Source organism: Pneumocystis carinii (assembly GCF_001477545.1).
Source record: "Pneumocystis carinii B80 chromosome Unknown supercont1.2, whole genome shotgun sequence".
NCBI classification, from domain to species: Eukaryota; Fungi; Ascomycota; class Pneumocystomycetes; order Pneumocystales; family Pneumocystaceae; genus Pneumocystis; species Pneumocystis carinii.
In genome coordinates, this window is record NW_017264714.1 from 135,741 (window position 1) to 156,832 (window position 21,092).

The following is a 21,092-nucleotide window of genomic DNA, read 5'->3' on the forward strand; positions in this document are numbered from 1 at the left end:
ACTCCGAGTTTTATTGTAAATAAATCCTAAATATATGTAAATAATAATAAAAAGTAACTATTATATTATTAATACTTTATTAAAAATATACAAATCTTTTACAAATTTCTAAAATATATTTATCATAACCCATATATATTCTTTTGAAGTATTAACTAAAATATTTTATATAATATATAAATCTTTAAAGATAAAAAAAATACCGGTAACGTCATATAAAACAATTTAAAGTATAAAAATATATTTAGTTTAAATTTTTACTAAAAAATCTAACAAAAACTACATTATTTAATGTTTAATTTTTTCATAAAGATTTAGTAAATAAATTTTTGTGACTTTAAGATTTTTTTTAAAAATAATATAATTTTAAGAAATTAAATCACATTTTAGAAATATGTAATTATCTTAATATATTATTTTATAACATTATAATTTTACAAAATATACTAATTTAATATTTTTAATAAACAAAACACTATTAAAAAAACTCCACAATGAATAAATATAACAATGATGCATTATATATTTAATTACATGTAAAATTATATATAACATTAATCAATTTCCAAATGTCTCATTCAATATACCAAATATTATATATTAAATTTTAATACAAATTATACATATCTTAATTAAAAAAAATAGGAACTCAAAATAACATCTTTATTATAAAAATATTATATTTTAATAAAAAATATTTTTATATCCAACGTTTTGAATTTTATAAACTTTTAAATCCCAGTAGAATATAATAAAATATTTGATATTTTTTAATATATATTATTAAATTATATAATTGTTATAATTATATATTAAACCTAGTCAAATATTTAATTATTTCCCAATTTTTTCCAATTTTATATTTGTAATAAATATAAGAAAAATTAATTTTAAATACTATTACAATATCTCAAATAATTTCTAAAAAATTCAACAAATATAACTTTAAATAAAATTCAAATATAAATATTTTTTTTAAACAGTAACATTCATAACTTCAATATTTTCTAAAAATAACAAATATTATTACACATTTATATATATACAATTAAAAATAAAACGAAAATCTAAATATATTATTTTTTTGACTTCAAAATTTTACTAATCACTGATTTTACAATTATAGCAGACTTCTCAATTTCTTTTTTGGACAAATCAGCATTTATACAGAGACGAATACTTGGATCAAATTTCCAAATCTCTTGAGAATTAATTTTCTTAACGCGTGTAATAAGTATACCACTATTAAGAGACTAGCAATATTTTTTAGTTTTAGAACATTTTTTTTTTAAATACTTTACTTCATCTACAATTTCTTGAAGAATTCTTTCTATTTCATCAAAAGACCAGCCATATTTATCTGAAATTTCCTTTTTTATACGAAAAATAATTATGGGACTATCTTTATGGCTACTTATATCTATAAATTCACTCATTTCAATTATCGATCGAAATACATTAGAATTTTCTCTTAAAGTAATAAAATAGTCAACAGAAGATGATTGTTGAAGCATAAGTATTGCCTGAGAAGCAACTACAACAAGAGATGCAGGCAATGCAGCAGAAAAAACATAAGAAGCCCCCGTTATTCTCTATTTAATAATATTAAAATTTCAAATAATAAAGTCATAAAACATGAAAATAAATAAAACATACCTGATGTTCTATAATTTCTGAAGCACCTGCACAAAATCCACCACCACTACAAAGAGACGTACTTAAGGATCCAACTAAAATATCAACATCCTGTGGATCACATCCATAATATTCGATTACTCCGCGTCCACATCTACCTAATGTACCAAATGACCATGATTCATCAAGTATTAATCGATACTTATATTTTTTTTTAAGCTCGATCTAATTTAAATTTAAAAATTATTAAATAATAATCTAAGATTTTACAATTTTTGTAAGATTGCAAATATCACCAAAATTTTCGCTTAATCCTTCAATAATAATAAATCTTCGTGTAAGGGGCCTACGTGATACCATTTGATCAATACGAATGTCTTCCAAAACATTCTCAAGAGAAGAAATATCATTATGATCAAACCATCGTATAGTAGAACGAGATATTTGAATCCCTTTCTGAATTGCAAAATTCACACCACGGTCACTATCATATGAGAAACAAATGCAAACAAATAGTTAGAAAATTACACAACTAAAATATCACCACGTTTAGAAAACGCAGGGATAACAGAAGAAATAGTAGAATATGTTTGGGAATAAAGAATTGCAGATTCAGTTCCCAGAAAATTCGCAAGTGCCTGTTCTAAAACCATCTGTACATCTAATAAATTAGATTATGTTATCGAAAAATATAAAATAATTTTTTTAAAAAAAAAAAATATAAAAAATTACTTTTTTTCTTTTAAAATTCTAACCTTGAGTTCCATAAAATCCCGGCGGACCACATGGTCCAACACCATATTTTCGTAACGCTTCAATTGCCTTCTTTTGCAGTAAACCAGAAGAAATAAAACCCAAAAAATTATATGATGAAAGATGAATTATAGTTCTTGTAGGAGATGACGAAAGTCTAACTTTAGAATCGACACTACTATAAATCATCAATAAGCATTATAAATACAAATAAACTATATTAACTTAAAAACATACCCAATTATAACAGGAACTTTTTCTATTTCTAGTTCTTCTACCTCTGTTGGATTAGAAACAAGACTTTCAGGGATCCATTCATCTACTAGATCATCAATTTCCTAAAAAAGTTAAAATAAAACTTAATTATCATAAATTACCTTTTCAGAAAGTTTTACATAATTATTCTTTTCAGGGCTATATCTAGTCGAAAAAATATATCTTATAACAAAGAAAATAAGAAGAAGTTCAATAATAGAACGAACAGGATCATTTTGATATGAAGATTTTATATAACGACAAACAACAGGATATCCAGGAATTTCTCTAACACTCAAGAGAAGGCCATCAAGATATAGCATAAGGAATTCAGTGAAAATAGTTTCAATAAAAATTTGAAATCTAACAAATTTTTAAGAAACAAACACAAATTTCTTAATATATATATATTATCAGCAACTCAAAGACACCTACGAAAGCATATAACAACTCAAAAAGAAATTTGACTCCCAACCACTTTATTCAATAGTTATTTTTATGATTTCAAATTTAAATGAACCTTAAAAATTTTATAATTTTTACGATAAAAAATTTAATTTTGATAACAAAATAGCTTCTGAAATAAAATATTTAAAAAAAAAAGATAAAAGAACATAAATCAGAACTTTCTGATAAAGAAAAAGAATTTAAGAAAAACATGAGTAATAAAGAATATAATGGATTATATCTTGAAGAATTTAAAAGATATGGTCGACAAATAATTATACCAGAAATAGGCATAGAAGGTGATTATAATTAAATATATATTTTTTAAATCCAACACCGATAGGTCAAAACACTTTAAAAAAAGCAAAAGTATTGGTTATAGGTGCAGGAGGTTTAGGTTGTCCTGCTTTAGTTTATTTAACGGGAGCAGGAATTGGTAAAATATTTTTTTTTTATAAAATATTAAAAATATGATTAACTATTTAGGGACTATTGGAATAGTTGATGGAGATTATGTGGACATATCAAATTGTCATAGACAAATATTGCATACATCGTCTAAATTAGGACAGAAAAAAGTTAATTCTGCTATTGAGTATTTAAAAGAGTAAACGAATATATATGCATACGTGCAATAAAGTTTACTATCTATAGCCTGAATCCTTTTGTAGAATTTATTGGTTATTCCACACATATTTCTCCATCTTCAGCAATAGATATTATTAAACCATATGATATCATTCTTGATTGTACAGATAATCAATCAATACGTTATCTTATATCGGATACATGTATTCTTTTAAAAAAACCTTTAATTAGTGCTAGTGCTGTAAGAACAGAAGGACAACTTTGTATTTATGGATTTCGAGGAAGCTGCTGTTACAGGTGTCTTTTTCCTGTACCATCTCCGGAAGAAACAAATCAAACATGCGAGGGAAATGGTATATTAGGGATGGTTGTTGGAATAATGGGGACATTACAAGCATTAGAAACAATAAAAATTTTGTTATCACAACAGCTATTATCCGAATATAACAACATAGAAACAAATAATTATGTATCCTACATGACTATATTTTCAGCATTTTCGGTTCCTCAATTTAAGTTTATTAAGCTTCGTCCAAGGAAAAGCTCATGTCCAAGTTGTGGAGATAAACCTTTAATTACAAAAAATATAATTGAAGAAGGATCTTATTATAATTTAAATACTATATGCAAGGAGGAAATCTTGGAAAAAGAGCAGAGGATTACTGCGAAGGGAAATATCACATAATTTATATATAAACACTCATTTTTTTTAGGAATTAAATTATATATTTGAATCTAAAAAAAAATCTCAAGTTATATTAATTGATGTTAGAGATGAAACAGAATTTAAAGCATGTTCCATACCATCCTCTATAAGTAATCTAAATAGCTATTTTTTTTATTTATTTACATACAGTAGATATTCCATTGGCTGATTTATATAACCTTTCATATCTTCCTATTGATAAAAATAAACAAATATATGTCATATGCAAATCAGGAAATAGATCTCAACTTGCAGTGAAATTACTTTATGAAAAATTTGATATTTTGAGTGCTAAAGATGTTATTGGCGGATTAAAATCATGGAGTAGTATAAACAAAGAATTTCCAATATATTAAATAAAATAATATATAATAATGATAAATATATAAGGAATCGGATAGTATAAACATTATATTGGCCGTATTTATTCAATTGGTGCCTTTTTCCTATAAACTCTACAATCTCTTAACCATCTTCTATAATCCTATCAAAATTAGATTATATAATATAATAAAAAGAAAAAAACAGATAGTGAACCAATCTTTTCTCCATAATAATCAGGAACTGGATTATTTATAGACTGATATCTAGGATCTACTCTGTTTTTTTGAATGTGCAAAAAAAAGTCACGCTCTTTCTACAAATTTATCAAAAAAATGAGCAAAACATAATATTAATACCTCTTGAACTAATTTATTTCTTTTAAAATGAAAACTTTTCCATAATGCAATGCCTATAGGCCGACCAAGTAGCCAGCCAGCTCCCCCAGAAGCTAATGTCGCTAACAAATATACTACAAAAGGATCTATTCCAAAAATTGTCTGCGTAGGATCGACTTGAATTGTAGCAAAATAAAAATATCCTAAGGAAAAACCAATAAAAGACGAAGGAATAGAAGCAATCAAGCCAGATCGTAAATTTTGACGACGTAAATATAAAAATCTAAAATAACTAAATAAAAAATAATTAAAAAATACTAATAAAAATATACTCATTCCATGATAATGAGTTTTGTGAATCTCTTGGAAACATATCTACTTTAGAATTTGTTGCAGACGATTTAAATCGTATAAACAATAATCTAAATCTAGAAACTCGAGTTGACTGAAAACCAGTCCATTCCGTAACAATCAAACATCTCATCTTGCAAAATTTCGTTTAAAAAATAAAAACTATATAGAAACAAAAATTATCTTAAAAATAAGTTTTAATATAATTTATTAAACGTATGAAAAAAGTATACTCGATATGATTAATTTTATCGAAACATGGTTTTTTATATAAAATTTAAACTTTAATTTATTAATAGTCAAAAATAAATAAACATAAACAATATTCAGAAAGTTATCAAAAATTAAATAAATATTTTAAAAATAAAGACAAAACAGATACTATTGTTGATAATTTATTTCAAAATATACTTAAAAAAAAAGATAAAACTATATCAAAAAATCAGAAACTTGGAACACGACATAAAAAATGGATATTGAGTAATACAATAAGTCGTTTTAAAATAGTTTTAATATAGGAAATACAGGATTTTAACGGAAACCAATATTAAGTTCATTTTTTCATAAAAGACTAAACAAAAAAAAATCTCAACTTTTATTAAACATTAAAGAAATATTTAACTCCTTATGGGAGATAATTAAAGAAACAGAGAATCGGATACTGAAAAATCAAAGAAACAAGTAAAAGAAACTCGAAAACAGGAAACAATAAGATTTAATACAATACTTCATCACCTAAAATTCTCAAAGAGACCTATGGGGAAGTATTAAAAAACATATAAAGAAATCACTTGAAAAAAAGTTATTCTAATAAAATATTAACATAGAACAAGAATTATAAATCATTTTAAATTTATAAAAAAACATAAAAAGACTTTTAGATTCAATATATATATACTACATTTTTTCAGAAAACTTTAGCATATAAGATTAAAATCCTGATTAATTTCTATTATAATATTTTAAAAACATAAAAGATGATTTTTAAAAATATTTTTTATATCATCTCAAATAATTATATATATTCTCATCTAAAAATACTCAAACAATAATTTCTATTTATAATTTCAGCCAAAATTTCGAAACACTATATCTAAATTAAATACATTAATCTTTAAAAAATGTTAAGATATTAATCTTTATTTAAGTTAAACATGAAAACCAAAAAATAATTCTTAGAAAAAACCAATATAAACCAATATTTATAAAATTAAAACTGAAACGTTTTCATTATCTATAACTTTATAAGAGATTAAACATCAAAGTTCAACAAATTCAATAAAAACATATCTTATAATAATAAAAACAACAAATAATATATATATTTTAAATATTTAACTTAAACTTAATACTTATGTTATATTTATGTAACTCGTTTTAAATATTTTATGTATACACTATTTTCTATATGAATTATTCGATTCATGAAGAATTATTCATTTTTGTACATGATTTTTTTAATAAATTTACAGAATTAATTAAACCATTATTAAAATAATATATAAAATATGACAATTTTTGTTTGAAAAAAATGTTTTTATATTTAATTTATATAAATTTCTTCTATTAAATTATATTACATTATGTGTAGATTAAAAAAGTATATTTTTTCGAAAGTTTTAATTTCATAAATTTAAAAAAATCCATTAAGTCATTTAAAAAAGAATTAACAGATATAAAGAATTATAATAATAAAAATAGCTACAGAAAATATATCTAATCATTTTTATAATATATTTAATGAAAAAAATAAAAATATTAAAAAATATAATTTCGAACTTAAAAAGCTAATTTATATTTTTAATAAAACATATAATATTCCTCTACTATAAAATATCATAACTCTAAAGTCATTTTTTAATATCAAGGATATTTTTAATAAATGAAAATTATCTTTTAAATCTAATCATATATTTATTTTATTAGAATTAATATTCAATAATTAATATTTATTACAAAATTAATTCTTTTATAAAAATCGAAATATCTTTTATAAAAACACTTTAAAAATTTAATTATATTTCAATCTTATTCCTAAAAAATCGTAATCCTAAAAAGTATTAAAGCAAATTCAATACTGCAAAATATATACTTGTGTCTTAAAAAATGGTTATCCAAAAAATGTTTAATTTTTTTTCTAAAAAATACAAATACCAATATAAATCTATACATAAAAACTTTCAAGTAATTTTACTCCATTTAAAATGAAATTATTTAACACAAAAAAGTAATTAATTATTTTCTAATAACATATTCAATAATGAAAAAAAAAAGAAACATAATTTACAACAATTTTTAACTGTCTTTTTGATTGAAAATCTATTAAAAAATTTTCATAAAAATACAAAAAATTAACAAAAATATTATAATTTTTGCAAAAGATATTATTTGAAATACTTAGCATTTTTATAAAATATACAAATCATTAATATCATTATTTAAATAAAACTATAAAACTATAATTTTTACGAGAATTGCAATTTCAAAATATCATCATAAAGATCTAACATAGTAGATACAGACCATGATTGAGTATAATTACTATCGATGCAAAACTATTTTTTTCAGAATAGTATAAAACCAAAATTTTAATACCTCACCGCTTTTATTGGTTAATTCATCTAAACCTGCCCATGGATTTTCTTGAATCCTTTTCATCAATATAGCCAAACGATCATGAATATAATAACAAGTTGTAATTTTATTTTTCATACTACAATAATAAAATGTATTAAAATAAAGAAATGCTCTCAAAAAGTATCCAGTACACCATAACCATTCTGGTCCTTGATGATAGTTTCTGCCTTTAGATGTTGCAAAATCATCACTATCATAAAAATTTATATAATATGGATGATAATCTTTATCAGAAGGATCTAAAGTTAACATTCCCATAGGTCCACGAATCACACTATCCGCTATTTCAATAGCTTTAAAAGCATGCCCAGGAACAAAAAGCTCAGGTGCTACGACCATTGCAACAGCAAAATTAGGCCTAAGTTGATAATCCTCATACTCTTTACTACTATGATAAAGATCTTTATAAATTCCTCTCCTATTAATCATTGAGGTATTAAGATCATATTTGAAATCTTCTTGAGGATCTAAATCATTAGATAAAAAAATATAAAAAAAGAAATACCAAGTGGTATATAATAGCAAAATTCAAAATTCTCTTGAATTTTCCTTTCCCATTCTTCAAAAGCTATCTTTTTAGAACAACCATTTTCTTTTTTACATTAACGATGCTCAATATAAAAACAATCGTATTTACCTTGAACAACAACGTAATCCCATAAATATATATTTTTTTTTCGAAGTTTATTTATCCATCTTAATGTACTTTTAAGCATTCCAGATATTTCTATAGCAGCACCATCTCTTGGAGTCCCAGGAACACCTTTATTTCCAGCTTTAAGGCTTTCGCCCATTTTATCCATCCTAAACTCTTAGAATTTTAGAAAGTATTATAATGATTTTACCATGTTCCACAATTATATTGAGAACCTCCAAATATTAATCCTGTTTTCCAATCAACATAAATATCAATATTAAAACCTTTATCAGTCATTTGCATATCTAAACCCATTCCAGCGTTTTCTTCCCTAAAATGAAGACCTGAAGCATGCCGTTGCATTATTTCATGAACAATTTCTAAAATACTTGACTCGTAAGAATATGCTCTATAATCATCCAATTCAACATAAGAATCATCCTTAGGAAACCTCCTTTTAACACGTTCATACAATATCTGTATCCCATTGGGGACTAATTTAGTATATTCTTGAATTGCCTGTAAAAAAAACCAAACAGAATCACGAGAATTATAACGTGGTCTTTTCAGAGAATCAAGAAGATTTGGAATCAACCCGTGTCTCAAAACAGATGCAAACGCAAGAATATGTCTTTTTGCATCATCAAACCTTCCTGTTACAAGAAATATACCTCGAAGAGAAATAAAGACATCTCGACCCCAACAACGTTTCCAATCACAGGAAAAATGCGGCAAACCAGCAGCAATACATGGTGTATTTACAAAAGGATTAAGAGAAGCTGACTTAACAATACCATGCAACTGTACAGAACAAAGTGCTAAAGATTTAATAAAAGAATGCCCATTTTGAACATGCAATGACATAAGACTAATAGCCCTATTTCGCGCAGCTATTGATACCAAATACACAACTGTAATAAAATAACGTGGCAATAGAAAACTGGGAACTTTCTTAATTCTAGAAAAACGTTTCTCAAGCCAAATTGCAGGTAAATGAAGTCGACTCAATATGTTTCCCATTTTATACAATCTTTGGACTATATAATCTAAAGCCCACTGACCCTGACGAAGATGTTTACATAGAGGATGATCTAAATTATTATTTTGAATAATTTCATTAAAAAGAGTCATCCATCCTTCAAATCCACAATAAACCAAATCTCCAAAGTCTGGAATATTATAAGTTCCATTATTAATAGTATCATATTCCTCTTGATTACATCTATACATAACCGCATTTAAATCTGTCAAATCAAGATTCTCCATAGCTTTGTCAAGATCACTAGAAATAAAGTCGTCTAATTTTTCATCAACATTTTCTATCCAAGTCTTTAATAAAAAAATGCTCCCAGGAGGAAACTCTTTAGGAATTTCGACACAGGTAAAGATTCCTTCTAAATCCTCTTTCACAGTAATTATAGGACTATCTAACTCAATAGTTGTAGAAGAAAATCCTTTTATAAAATTGGAATCCTCTAAGTTTTCAGATGAGTTTACGGCCAATGACAATGAAAAAATAACATCAGCTTTTGTTCCCCTTAATATAATAGGTTCTATTTTATTATTTCCATGATGACTGAAGAATGCAGTATGAGCTAATAAAAAATATCCATGATAATTTTTTGGATTAACAGTATGCAGTGTAATATAATTGCCTTCATTATAAACATACATTTCTTCGAAACTTTCTTTGCCCATCTCAACATGAATCTTATTTAAAACGGCTTTCACATCCCCTATGCCAAGAGTATTTTCCAGAGAATAATAATATTTCCGAGTTTCCTCAGCTATATTAATATAATGAGGGACAATTTCATCATAACCCATAACACTTCCTATAGAACAATTACACATTGCGACCAAAGCAGCATTTGGCAAAGTATCTTGTGCTATTCTTTTTTGAGAAGGCATCTCATTATCATGAGTACAGTCCATAAATAGAGAATGAATCTGTGAGCCTTGAACATAAATAATATTTGATGTTCTATCGTCCTCCCCAGTTCTTTCCAAAAAGGAATATTTCGAAGAAATACTATCCAAAGAGCCGATTGGCTTACCACTATGCTTATATATAAGACTGATTTTTCTAAGTAATAACACAACATAAATATAAAAACCTAACCTTGATAATTCATTAGGAGTGGATGCCTGCATCGCCTCCCTAATAAGACTACTTATACCCAATTTCTGCATATAAACAATATCCATTTCTTCGCTTCCTGTAAATAATTCTGCTACAATATATAAATCACTCCGTATTTCTCTAGCCTTATCTAAAAGATATACTCCAACATACAAAGGAGTAGAATGACAATTATCTATACGAAATCCATTAAATAATTTTGCAAGAGTCTGAGTATATTTCGTCATGTGATCCCATAAATATGGATTATCGCTCTAAAACAAGTCAATAATACCTTAGAAATTAAAAAAACTTACCGGCTTCTCTCCATATCTTAATTTAACACAATCTTCCCAAACTATTACTTGGCGCAAAAGATAAGCTTTACTTTTTTCACTAGCAAAATCATTAAAGCTTGGATTCCAAACCCATCCATTATTTACTAAACATAGATTTCTATCATGTTGAAATAAAGAGCCGTCATTTTTCTTAATACGAGAAAAATAAGTCTCTACAAGAGGTCTTTTCTGAGAAATTTCCCCTTGCTTTGGACCATTTTCATCCAATCTTAAATATTTCAAACGATTATATATTTGATCAATAATTATTTCTTTATCAGAATCATATTCAGTATAGTATTGTAAATTAAATTCATCCAATATTTTGGTTAATTCTTTTACCAATATATGTTCTTCTACATCATCTCCGAATAGCTTACAAAGTATAGCAGCGCCGATTTCAGGAACAAGACGCTTAGAAAATCTCTCTCCAAGAATATTATAATTTGTTATTGCAGAAGCATTAATAAAGACATTAACTTTTTCTTTTAATGACCAATTAATATCAATACTAAAATTGCTATCCAATTTAGCAATTCTTTTTTCTTTATAAGAGTCTAAAGTATCCTTTATAGATTTTTCAACATCTATCACATAAAATTCCCATAATTTTAATTTTTCTAAGACATAAATTTTAACTCCATCAATAATTTTTAATAGATCATCATTATTATTAGGATTAGTAGGATACCCAAGTTTTCCGAGATTTTCAGAAAATTCAAGAAGGGAAGTATCTAATTCATATGCAGAAATAAGATGAGGAGAATTGTGTAAGTTGTAACCTTTTAAAAATTAGTTTAAATTTAATTGTATATTAGAAAATTACCAGCTTCAGGATGGTCTTGTAACCATTTAGAATCACATGAAGTATGATTCCAAACAATATCTGTCATAGATAAAAGACCCCATTCTGTTTCCATTTTTCTTAAATATTTTTTTATAATATCAATTTTCTGATTAGATATTAATTTTGTATCAAAAAGACTATCCGAAAATTCAAGCTGATTATAAATACTGTAAGGACTATTACTTTTCCCTAAAGATTGCAAAGGTGTAAAATGAATCATATTATACCCTTTTTTTTTTCCAATATAAAACATAAATTTATCCCATTCTGAAATAGGTCCCATCCACTTAGAAACAACACTTTGTATTACAAGAGAATTCAAAGGAATATATACATCATTAATCGTTAATACAGGCGATACAGTAAAATAAAATTCATCAGTGGAATTTCGAATAAAATGATCAGTTTTTTTTGAATCCCAAGGTGGCAATTGAGAATATTCTATTTTGTAAGAAAACGAACCAGCTGTATGAATCAAAATATCAACTTTTGTAGTAGAATTAAAATTAATATCCAATCTTTAAAACATTATTGAATATATGCAAAATTCAATAACTAATATTAATATACTTACGGGACTTCATACCATTTATCCCTAGCAAATTTTACATCCTTTGGAGGGAAATTGTGCTTTAATACGCTTTCATAATATATAGAACTAATCTCATCTGTTTCAAAACGAAGATAATATGGAACATAAGGGGGAGGAAGACAAATATACTATTTAAATTAAAAAATTAGCGTATTTTCAAAAAATATATGAAACTTCATTAAATACCTTTCCAGAGATTAAAGGAAATCCTCTACTAGATAACTTAACACTATAAATTTGTGTTCTAGTCATTACGCCTTAAAATAATTAAATCCTAAATCTTCGATAATTTTATATTAAATCAAACAAATGATTTTAATAGATGAAAAACATAATATAAAATGATATTTTTACATTTTTTTCTATTAAGAATTAAAAATTTATTGAAACAGTATATTTTTTAATATTTAAAATATACAACAAAATGATATATATATATATACATACATACATAGATAAATATATGCAATGTATAATTATTCTAAGAAAAATATGTTATTACCTATTATGGTCGATTGTATACAATTTTTCTAAACAGTATAAATAATAATAAAACAATAATAACGACATATATACCTTGTTTTAAGAGGTGCCCATTTAAATCGTTTAACCCATAAATTCAATGCAAACAAAGTACTTAAAATAATCAATGTTTGAAAACCCATACGCTTACGATCATCATGCTCAGGCTCTGCTGCCCAATTTAAAAAAGACACTACATCTTTTGCCATTTGAGAAGTGGTCGCAGGTGTACCGTCATCATATTCAATCCTATTTTACATTAACAGAGAATTCTTTTCAAGATATTTATATATTTACAAGCCATCAAAAAGAGTTCTTGCCATAGCAATCTGACCATTAGGAAAATAAGGATTATAATTCATACCATCAGAAAGAACAACACCAGCGGGTGGGTCCATATATCCTGTAAGAAGAGAAAAAATATAATCACAACCTCCATGGCGAGCTTTAACAATGAGAGAAAGATCAGGAGGATATGCACCAGCATTTGCAGCTCGAGCAGCCTCTTCCTAATAACAAACAACTTAAATTAAGACATATAAAAGAATAAAAACAAACATTAGGATACGGGCTTGGCATATAATCAAATAATTTTCCTATAATTTGTTTTAAGCATAAAACTATTCAACGATACTATATACCTTGACGCATGAACATATTACCATTATCATCTGGACCATCTTCATATTCATGTTCTTCAGCCATAGCTTTTACTTCATCAACAGTATGTGTAACACCAACAAGATTTCTCCAAGCAACAAGACTTAGTGAATGACATGCAGAACATACTTCCTTATAAACCTGATACCCTCTACGAAGACTAAAAATAATTAGCCTATATTCCTGATAAAAACAGAAAGATAAAATAATATTTTTATAGTCATAAATCACATTATAAATCATAAATGAATATATATATAAAACAAGAATATCTATAAAAAAGAAATACCTTTTATGATCATAAGAAGACAAAAAACCTTTATGCGGCCAAGGATATTTTGGTGGATGTAGACCATGTTCTTCAGGAGTCATTGCTTTGATAGGGTTACCATAAATATAATAATAAAGAAAAGCAGATGATAAAGAGGTGAACGTAGACATTATAAGCATTGTACTTTGAGATCCAGTCTATAGAATAATTTTTAGCATCTATACTCAAGAATTGACAAGATACAAAAACAAAATTAAAATTATTCTAATAAACAATGACGCCTATTTTATATATAAAAGTACCTCAGGATATAAAAAAGTGAGGTAATACTCCTATTAAAAAACTTACCTGACCAATTTTTGCTTTATAACCATATAAAAACTTCTTTGAAAAACTAGACCACATTTTAGATAAAAATCAATTCTTTCTTTATTTTATAAAAAAATAAATGAAGCAAAAACGCTTCTAAATGTTTTTTTTAGACAATTTCTAAAACAAAAGTAACTTAAATTTTTAACCTTTAGGCTTTTTTAAACTCGTAGATTCAGAGAAAAATAAAATATAAAAAATCAATAATATGAATTATATTCACAAAAAAATCGCGAAACTATCTCTTTTTTTTAAAACCATAAAAACTATAAAATATCTTTTTTCATTAACTTGTATATTTTTTACCTATAAGTTAAACCTTATCAAAAAATTGAAATATCTATAACAATAAAAAATAATATACACCAAAGAATGTAGTCATAATATTAATAAATATACCATTAAATTTTCCTTTATAGAATTTCCAAATAAAAATATCTAAATTATTTATATTTCATACAAATCAAACATGAGCTTATCTAATATATATATGATATAAACTTACATGTTCCCATCCAACATCCTGCAGTTTCTTACTTTTCAAAAGGACATCAGCTTCCATATTCCGAGCATATTCGTCTAACAAAAATTTCACCCTATTATCTACAGTTCCAATAATACGTAAAGCTAAAAGTGCAGCATTAGTACTATTATCTATGGCCACAGTAGCAACAGGAACGCCTCGCTAAATCTAGTTATACAAAATTCTTCTATTATAGAAAAAATATACCGGCATTTGAACAATAGAGTAAAGAGAATCCACACCATTTAATGCACTTCCTTTAATTGGCACTCCAATTACGGGGAGTGTTGTCATACTAGCAACCATTCCAGGCAAATGAGCAGCTCCTCCAGCGCCAGCAATAATAACTTTATAGCCATTAAGAGCAGCATTACAAGAAAATTCCACAAGCTTTCTAGGTGTTCTATGAGCAGATACAATATCAGGGCCCATGATAGGGACATCAAATTTTCTAAAAATTTCAATTGCGGATTTCATTGTTGGTAAATCAGAATCAGATCCCATAATAATTGCTACTAAAGGCTTTCTGAAAATAAATGGCTCTTTAGCCAATAAACAATATGACGAAGATATCTCTGAGAATGGGAGAATCTTGTAAAGTTTATTTTCTGCTTCAGAGATAGATGCAGCAATAATAGTAATATGACCCATTTTTCTACCTTTTCGCGGCTCTTTTTTTCCATACAAATGAATTATAGAACCTTCAACTTTAAGAGCTCTTTGTAAAATTTCCATGTATTCCATTTCCGAGCCATTTGCAATTAAATTAAGCATAATAGCAGATGTTTCAGGTGTTGAAAAAATAAAAGAATCTTTGGAAAGTGGAAGATTCAAAATAGACCTAATATGTGATTCATATTGAGAAGTAGGACATGCATCTATAGTATAATGACCTGAATTGTGAGGTCTAGGCGCAATCTCATTAATTATAATATCACCTGAATAAGATTAATAAGTGCAAATAAATAAATAAATATTAAAACCGCTTTTAGTCAAAAACATTTCCACACCAAAAACACCAGCCCCAGAAAAACATTGAACAGATTTTTCTGCAATTCGCTTCGCATTTTCAAAAACGCTAGAAGGGACCCTGGCAGGTGCATAAACAAGACGACATATATTATCAGATTGAACAGTTTCTACAACGGGATACGAGCCAATTACTCCATCCACATTCCTCACAACAATAACTGCTAATTCTTTTTCAAAAGAAACCCATCTTTCTGCATAAAGAGGTACTTTCTTAAAAGCTACTAATGAAGAATTACATGATTCTAAACAATCGACTTTATAATTCCCACGGCCATCATAAGCCATAGTCCGTGCCTTTAACATAAAAGGATAGCCTAATTTTTCACCTGCTAACTTAATATCTTCAAGTGTATTATTAACAGCAATATTTTCAACAACTGGATTTCCATGTTTTATAAGATGAAGCTTTTGAAGATATTTATCCTGAATAATTTTTATAGTATTAAATGACGGATGCACCTTTACTCTTCCTTCTAAAGAAATATGTTCTAAAGCGTTGACATTAACGTGCTCAATTTCAATTGTAAGAACATCACATTTATTTGCAAGAGATAAGATATTATCAAAATCTGAAAAACTCCCATTTATATGTTTTTCTGAAGAATTTATCTGCTTTGCAGGAGAATTAACATCAGGATCAAGAATTATTGTCTCAATATTTAATCGCTGTGCAGCTTGAACAAGCATTCGTCCAAGCTGCCCACCGCCTATTTTCCATGTTAATTGTATATATTAATAACGCAAGTCCTCATAAATACCAAGAATCCCGATTATTCTACCATCCATCTTTTTATTTTATATAAAATATTAAATAATTGCCAAAAAAAAAACTTAATATAATAAAATAATGGCTTAATAAAAAATATTAAAGTTTAAGATAAAGATTTTATAATGAAATACAATCTATATTAATCTAAATCAAATAACACATCAAACTGTCACCATATAGACGAACTATACTTTTCATTAATATATTCCTGTATAGCAGATAAAATGGATAGATATTTTTTCTACCATGATGTATATTTTTTTCTCCAAAAATAGTAGAAAAAATTATTCTAATCAAAACAACATGGATACATAAACTAAAAGAGATTTTTTATGAATGGCTAATTTAATGTATTTTTCCTTTAACTATACCCTAATGAATGTAGATCAATCTAGTTTGATATTATTAACATATGTAATACAAAATTAAATAACATATATATTGTCAAACAAACATTTTAAATCTACACATATTTACATTAATCTAGAACAAATATAATGTATATATTATCTGTGTTGCAAAATTTTAAAAAAAGCTAAATCGTATATAGTTTTAAAACATAAATGATCATTTTTTAAATATTTTAAAAATCTTATTCAATTGTATAAAATTTTATAAACATATCTTAAAAATCCATTATTTTAATATCCATAAATAAATATTACCTTTTATCTAAATTTCATATACGCAATGTATATGCCTTAAATTAAATATTCCAAAATAATAAAATAATAAACATTATCAACTTTAATAGCCCATTTTATTCACTTAATATGTTTAAGACCCAGAAATATAAACTAATAAAAAAGCTAAGACTGGTCTATAAATTAACTACGTTTTTAATTAGAAATATATTTTTTTATTAAAATATACAAAATGTAAAGCTCAAAAATAGCCAATAGTCTAAAATATATAACATTTTATAATTTAAAATAAATATAACAAATGACAAAAAAAAAAAAATTTTCAAAAGAACCCAAAATAGTACCTCAACAGGAACTTTATGCTCGCATTTCATTTCTGTATCAGGCAGCAAATATTTATACATCTTACTCTATTCTCAATCAAAATACATATGCCAATGAAGACATTCAGTCAAAATTAGCTCTATCTAGATTCTACATCAATACTGCTAAAAAAATAGCACGAAAAGCCGTCCTAAAAATGTAACATCTCTTTATTTTACAATTACATATTGTTAATATATTAGAAACCCATCAATAAAGCGTACACTTTGTCGGCGCTGCGATACAATTCTTTTACCTGCCATTACTTCATCCATAAGAATAGAAAATCAATCAAAAAATAATAAAAAAGAAGCAGACACAATGGTTATTACATGCAATTTCTGTAATACACAAAAAAGATATCCTACATTAAAAAATAATTACAAATTTAATTAACTGTATCAAACAAAATTTATCTATATAAGTAAACATTTACTTAAAATGACAATTTATATAATATTATATACAGTAATAAAACACAAAACAACATTTTTCATGAAATAAATGCCATATACTTTAATAGTATAAAATTCCTAATTAAAAATAATGATTTAATTTGATTCCATATTCTGAGCGTTTTCTTCCCCAAAAACCTTACTAGCAGATATAAACCTAAAACCAAATAAATCTTTAGAAACAATCGCTAAAGAAATTATCGTTAATTCTTACATAGATCCCTGCAATCCTCCTAACCTTCTTACTGCATCTGCTTGAATTGCAGTTACCCTAAAATGATTCTCCAAATCAGAAAGATGCGCATGAAGCTGTGCGAGCTGAGAATTAAGATGAGAAAGCTGTCTAGACTTAATTTGAGCCGGCGTTGTTGATTGGCGATACATTCTATCACAGTTTAAAGCGCCTTTTCAAAAATTACTCCTTTAATTAAATTCTTTCTATACTTTAATTTTATTAATTTTTTTCCATAAATCTCAAAAAGTAAACTATTTTTTAACAATTGAAAAACAAACTTCTTAAATAAATAAAAACGCATAAAACAATCAAAACTTTTAGAAAAATATAACTTTTCATATATCATGAAAACATAAATATATAAATACTAACAAAAATGTATATTTCTATATTTTTTAAGTATCAAACTCATTATTTTAGTTCTTAAAATAAGTTAATGTATTTTGCTAATAATAAGAGTTATAATTAATAATATATAAAAGTTTTAATTGATTTTTTAATCTAAATTTTTCTAATTACAAAATTCGATACCTTTAATACATTTTCAATCCTACAATTATATATATTTATTTTATTAATGATATTAAAATAACTATAATATGGCATACCAATCATCAAAATCCTTTGCAAAATTGCACTCACAATTCTCTTTATGTAAGAAACTGAATATTAAATATAAAAGTTCTAGGAATTTTAGTCTATCTAAACAAACATATGTAATTACAAATTCTTTCTTAACTTGATAAAGCCTTATATTTAAACCTTAGGAAAAGTTTAGGATAGAAAAAGATGCATTTGGAGAGTTACAGGTATTAATTACACCTATTTTATAGGAATAAGTCAAATATCTTAAGGTTCCCATAAATTGCTATTGGGGAGCACAAACACAAAGGTACTTTCTTTTAGATTTAGTTTACATTTTTAATATTTTTTTTAGATCTTTACAAAATTTTGATATTGGAGGACCAACAGAAAAACTCCCATTACCTCTTATTAAAGCTTTTGGTATTTTAAAAAAAGCTGCAGCAATAGTAAATATAGATTATGGTCTTGATAAAAAAATTTCAAAAGCTATTCAACAAGCAGCAGATGAGGTTATTTCAGGAAAATTGTTAGATCATTTCCCTCTTGTAATCTGGCAAACCGGCTCAGGCACTCAGTCAAATATGAAGTATATATTATTATTATTATTAAAAATGCAAAAATTGACCAGCACAGTGCCAATGAGGTAATATCAAATCGTGCTATAGAAATTCTTGGTGGAAAGTTAGGTTCAAAAGATCCAGTTCATCCAAATGATCATGTAAACATGTCTCAATCATCAAATGACACGTATTACCCATTTTTCATTACGTTTTCTTATTATTTCTTAGATTTCCTACAGTAATGCATATTGCTGCTGTAACAGAAATCACACAGAACTTAATACCATCTCTTCAGTATTTGCATGACTCTCTTCTTGAAAAAGAAAAATCATTTACTGGAATCATTAAAATAGGGCGTACTCATTTACAAGATGCTACACCTCTTACTCTGGCACAAGAGTTCAGTGGTTATGTAACTCAAGTTAAATATGGAATTGAAAGGATAAATAATACTTTAATTGGACTACGAAAACTCGCACAAGGTGGAACAGCGGTTGGAACGGTAAAATTGTAAAAAATAAAACAATTAAGTCTAATATATTAAGGGTCTTAATACAAAAATAGGTTTTGATATTAAAATAGCTGAACAAATATCAAAACTTGTAGGAGAAAAATTTGAAACTGCTACAAATAAGGTATAACATAATCGGCATATTTAATATAATCATACAAAGATCTTTATAGTTTGAAGCCCTTGCTGCTCATGATGCTATCGTAGAAACAAGCGGTTCCCTTAATACTGTAGCTTGTAGTTTAATGAAAATTGCTAATGATATACGTTATCTTTCCAGCGGTCCTCGATGCGGATTAGGGGAATTATCATTACCTGAAAATGAGCCAGGAAGCTCAATTATGTATAATACTACCATATTTTATTTATTTATTTATTTATAAAAATTAGGCCTGGAAAGGTTAATCCAACACAAAATGAAGCTTTAACAATGGTATGTGCTCAAGTTATGGGAAATCATACTGCAATTTCTATTGGTGGTGCTAGCGGCCAATTCGAGGTTTGTTATCGATAACATAATTTACTCTATTTTCTCATAATTACTTAGCTTAATGTATTCAAACCAATGCTTATCTCAAATCTTTTACAAAGCATTCGTCTTCTTTCAGATGCATCCCATTCTTTTGCAAAAAATTGTGTCATTGGTATTAAAGCTAACGAATCTCGTATCAATGAACTTATGAACAAATCACTAATGCTGGTTACTGCTCTTAATCCTCATATAGGATACGATAAGGCTGCTCTCATAGCAAAAACTGCACACAAAGAGGGAAAAACTCTTAAAGAAACCGCCCTTAAACTTGGGCTTCTAACTGAACAACAAGTATATTTTATTTTATTCTATTTCAATCTTTATTTATTTTCTTTAGTTTGAAACTTGGGTAAACCCCCAAAAAATGATAGGGCCATCATAATCTATTCATATATAATTTGGATATAATAATATTTATAAATAAATATATACAAATAAATACAAATAAATATTTATATATGATCTGTTACTATTCATCTATTGCATTATAACCT

The 21,092-nt window shown here is 26.1% G+C and overlaps 9 protein-coding genes across 9 annotated transcripts; 3 read left to right on the plus strand and 6 right to left on the minus strand.

Moving 5' to 3' along the window:
* Nucleotides 1–1,031: 1,031 nt before the first annotated feature.
* On the minus strand, nt 1,032–3,012 carry T552_00357 (hypothetical protein). The gene is made up of 8 exons (XM_018368972.1): nt 2,766–3,012; nt 2,626–2,726; nt 2,391–2,566; nt 2,164–2,296; nt 1,906–2,119; nt 1,657–1,860; nt 1,302–1,592; nt 1,032–1,253 (listed from the first exon to the last, which is right to left on the minus strand). The coding sequence occupies exons 1-8, from the start codon at nt 2,964–2,966 to the stop codon at nt 1,077–1,079; spliced, it is 1,497 nt and encodes a 498-aa protein (XP_018227237.1). The 5' UTR covers nt 2,967–3,012; the 3' UTR covers nt 1,032–1,076.
* Nucleotides 3,013–3,255: 243 nt separating this feature from the next.
* Nucleotides 3,256–4,438, plus strand: T552_00358 (hypothetical protein). The gene is made up of 4 exons (XM_018368973.1): nt 3,256–3,389; nt 3,434–3,526; nt 3,577–3,697; nt 3,745–4,438. The coding sequence occupies exons 1-4, from the start codon at nt 3,302–3,304 to the stop codon at nt 4,361–4,363; spliced, it is 921 nt and encodes a 306-aa protein (XP_018227238.1). The 5' UTR covers nt 3,256–3,301; the 3' UTR covers nt 4,364–4,438.
* A 324-nt stretch (nt 4,439–4,762) lies between these two features.
* T552_00359 (hypothetical protein) lies at nt 4,763–5,572 on the minus strand. The gene is made up of 4 exons (XM_018368974.1): nt 5,376–5,572; nt 5,065–5,326; nt 4,911–5,021; nt 4,763–4,868 (listed from the first exon to the last, which is right to left on the minus strand). Exons 1-4 carry the CDS (start codon nt 5,525–5,527, stop codon nt 4,809–4,811), a joined length of 585 nt encoding a protein of 194 aa, XP_018227239.1. The 5' UTR covers nt 5,528–5,572; the 3' UTR covers nt 4,763–4,808.
* Nucleotides 5,573–7,825: 2,253 nt separating this feature from the next.
* Nucleotides 7,826–12,857, minus strand: T552_00360 (glycogen debranching enzyme). Its single transcript, XM_018368975.1, has 10 exons — nt 12,754–12,857; nt 12,550–12,695; nt 11,955–12,493; nt 11,108–11,910; nt 10,791–11,065; nt 8,877–10,745; nt 8,669–8,835; nt 8,537–8,623; nt 7,990–8,498; nt 7,826–7,949 (listed from the first exon to the last, which is right to left on the minus strand). Exons 1-10 carry the CDS (start codon nt 12,817–12,819, stop codon nt 7,860–7,862), a joined length of 4,551 nt encoding a protein of 1,516 aa, XP_018227240.1. The 5' UTR covers nt 12,820–12,857; the 3' UTR covers nt 7,826–7,859.
* A 172-nt stretch (nt 12,858–13,029) lies between these two features.
* On the minus strand, nt 13,030–14,469 carry T552_00361 (hypothetical protein). The gene is made up of 7 exons (XM_018368976.1): nt 14,369–14,469; nt 14,039–14,217; nt 13,731–13,909; nt 13,648–13,685; nt 13,387–13,598; nt 13,144–13,338; nt 13,030–13,097 (listed from the first exon to the last, which is right to left on the minus strand). Exons 1-7 carry the CDS (start codon nt 14,423–14,425, stop codon nt 13,073–13,075), a joined length of 885 nt encoding a protein of 294 aa, XP_018227241.1. The 5' UTR covers nt 14,426–14,469; the 3' UTR covers nt 13,030–13,072.
* Nucleotides 14,470–14,804: 335 nt separating this feature from the next.
* T552_00362 (phosphoribosylaminoimidazole carboxylase, ATPase subunit) lies at nt 14,805–16,775 on the minus strand. The gene is made up of 4 exons (XM_018368977.1): nt 16,703–16,775; nt 15,896–16,651; nt 15,120–15,850; nt 14,805–15,074 (listed from the first exon to the last, which is right to left on the minus strand). The coding sequence occupies exons 1-4, from the start codon at nt 16,728–16,730 to the stop codon at nt 14,865–14,867; spliced, it is 1,725 nt and encodes a 574-aa protein (XP_018227242.1). The 5' UTR covers nt 16,731–16,775; the 3' UTR covers nt 14,805–14,864.
* Nucleotides 16,776–17,616: 841 nt separating this feature from the next.
* On the plus strand, nt 17,617–18,144 carry T552_00363 (hypothetical protein). The gene is made up of 2 exons (XM_018368978.1): nt 17,617–17,879; nt 17,924–18,144. The coding sequence occupies exons 1-2, from the start codon at nt 17,659–17,661 to the stop codon at nt 18,114–18,116; spliced, it is 414 nt and encodes a 137-aa protein (XP_018227243.1). The 5' UTR covers nt 17,617–17,658; the 3' UTR covers nt 18,117–18,144.
* Nucleotides 18,145–18,225: 81 nt separating this feature from the next.
* T552_00364 (hypothetical protein) lies at nt 18,226–18,604 on the minus strand. The gene is made up of 2 exons (XM_018368979.1): nt 18,390–18,604; nt 18,226–18,332 (listed from the first exon to the last, which is right to left on the minus strand). Exons 1-2 carry the CDS (start codon nt 18,557–18,559, stop codon nt 18,272–18,274), a joined length of 231 nt encoding a protein of 76 aa, XP_018227244.1. The 5' UTR covers nt 18,560–18,604; the 3' UTR covers nt 18,226–18,271.
* A 359-nt stretch (nt 18,605–18,963) lies between these two features.
* On the plus strand, nt 18,964–21,026 carry T552_00365 (fumarate hydratase, mitochondrial). The gene is made up of 11 exons (XM_018368980.1): nt 18,964–19,126; nt 19,178–19,219; nt 19,265–19,302; nt 19,348–19,581; nt 19,629–19,742; nt 19,784–20,057; nt 20,101–20,190; nt 20,240–20,409; nt 20,457–20,565; nt 20,614–20,889; nt 20,936–21,026. The coding sequence occupies exons 1-11, from the start codon at nt 19,010–19,012 to the stop codon at nt 20,978–20,980; spliced, it is 1,509 nt and encodes a 502-aa protein (XP_018227245.1). The 5' UTR covers nt 18,964–19,009; the 3' UTR covers nt 20,981–21,026.
* The last annotated feature ends 66 nt before the right edge of the window (nt 21,027–21,092 follow it).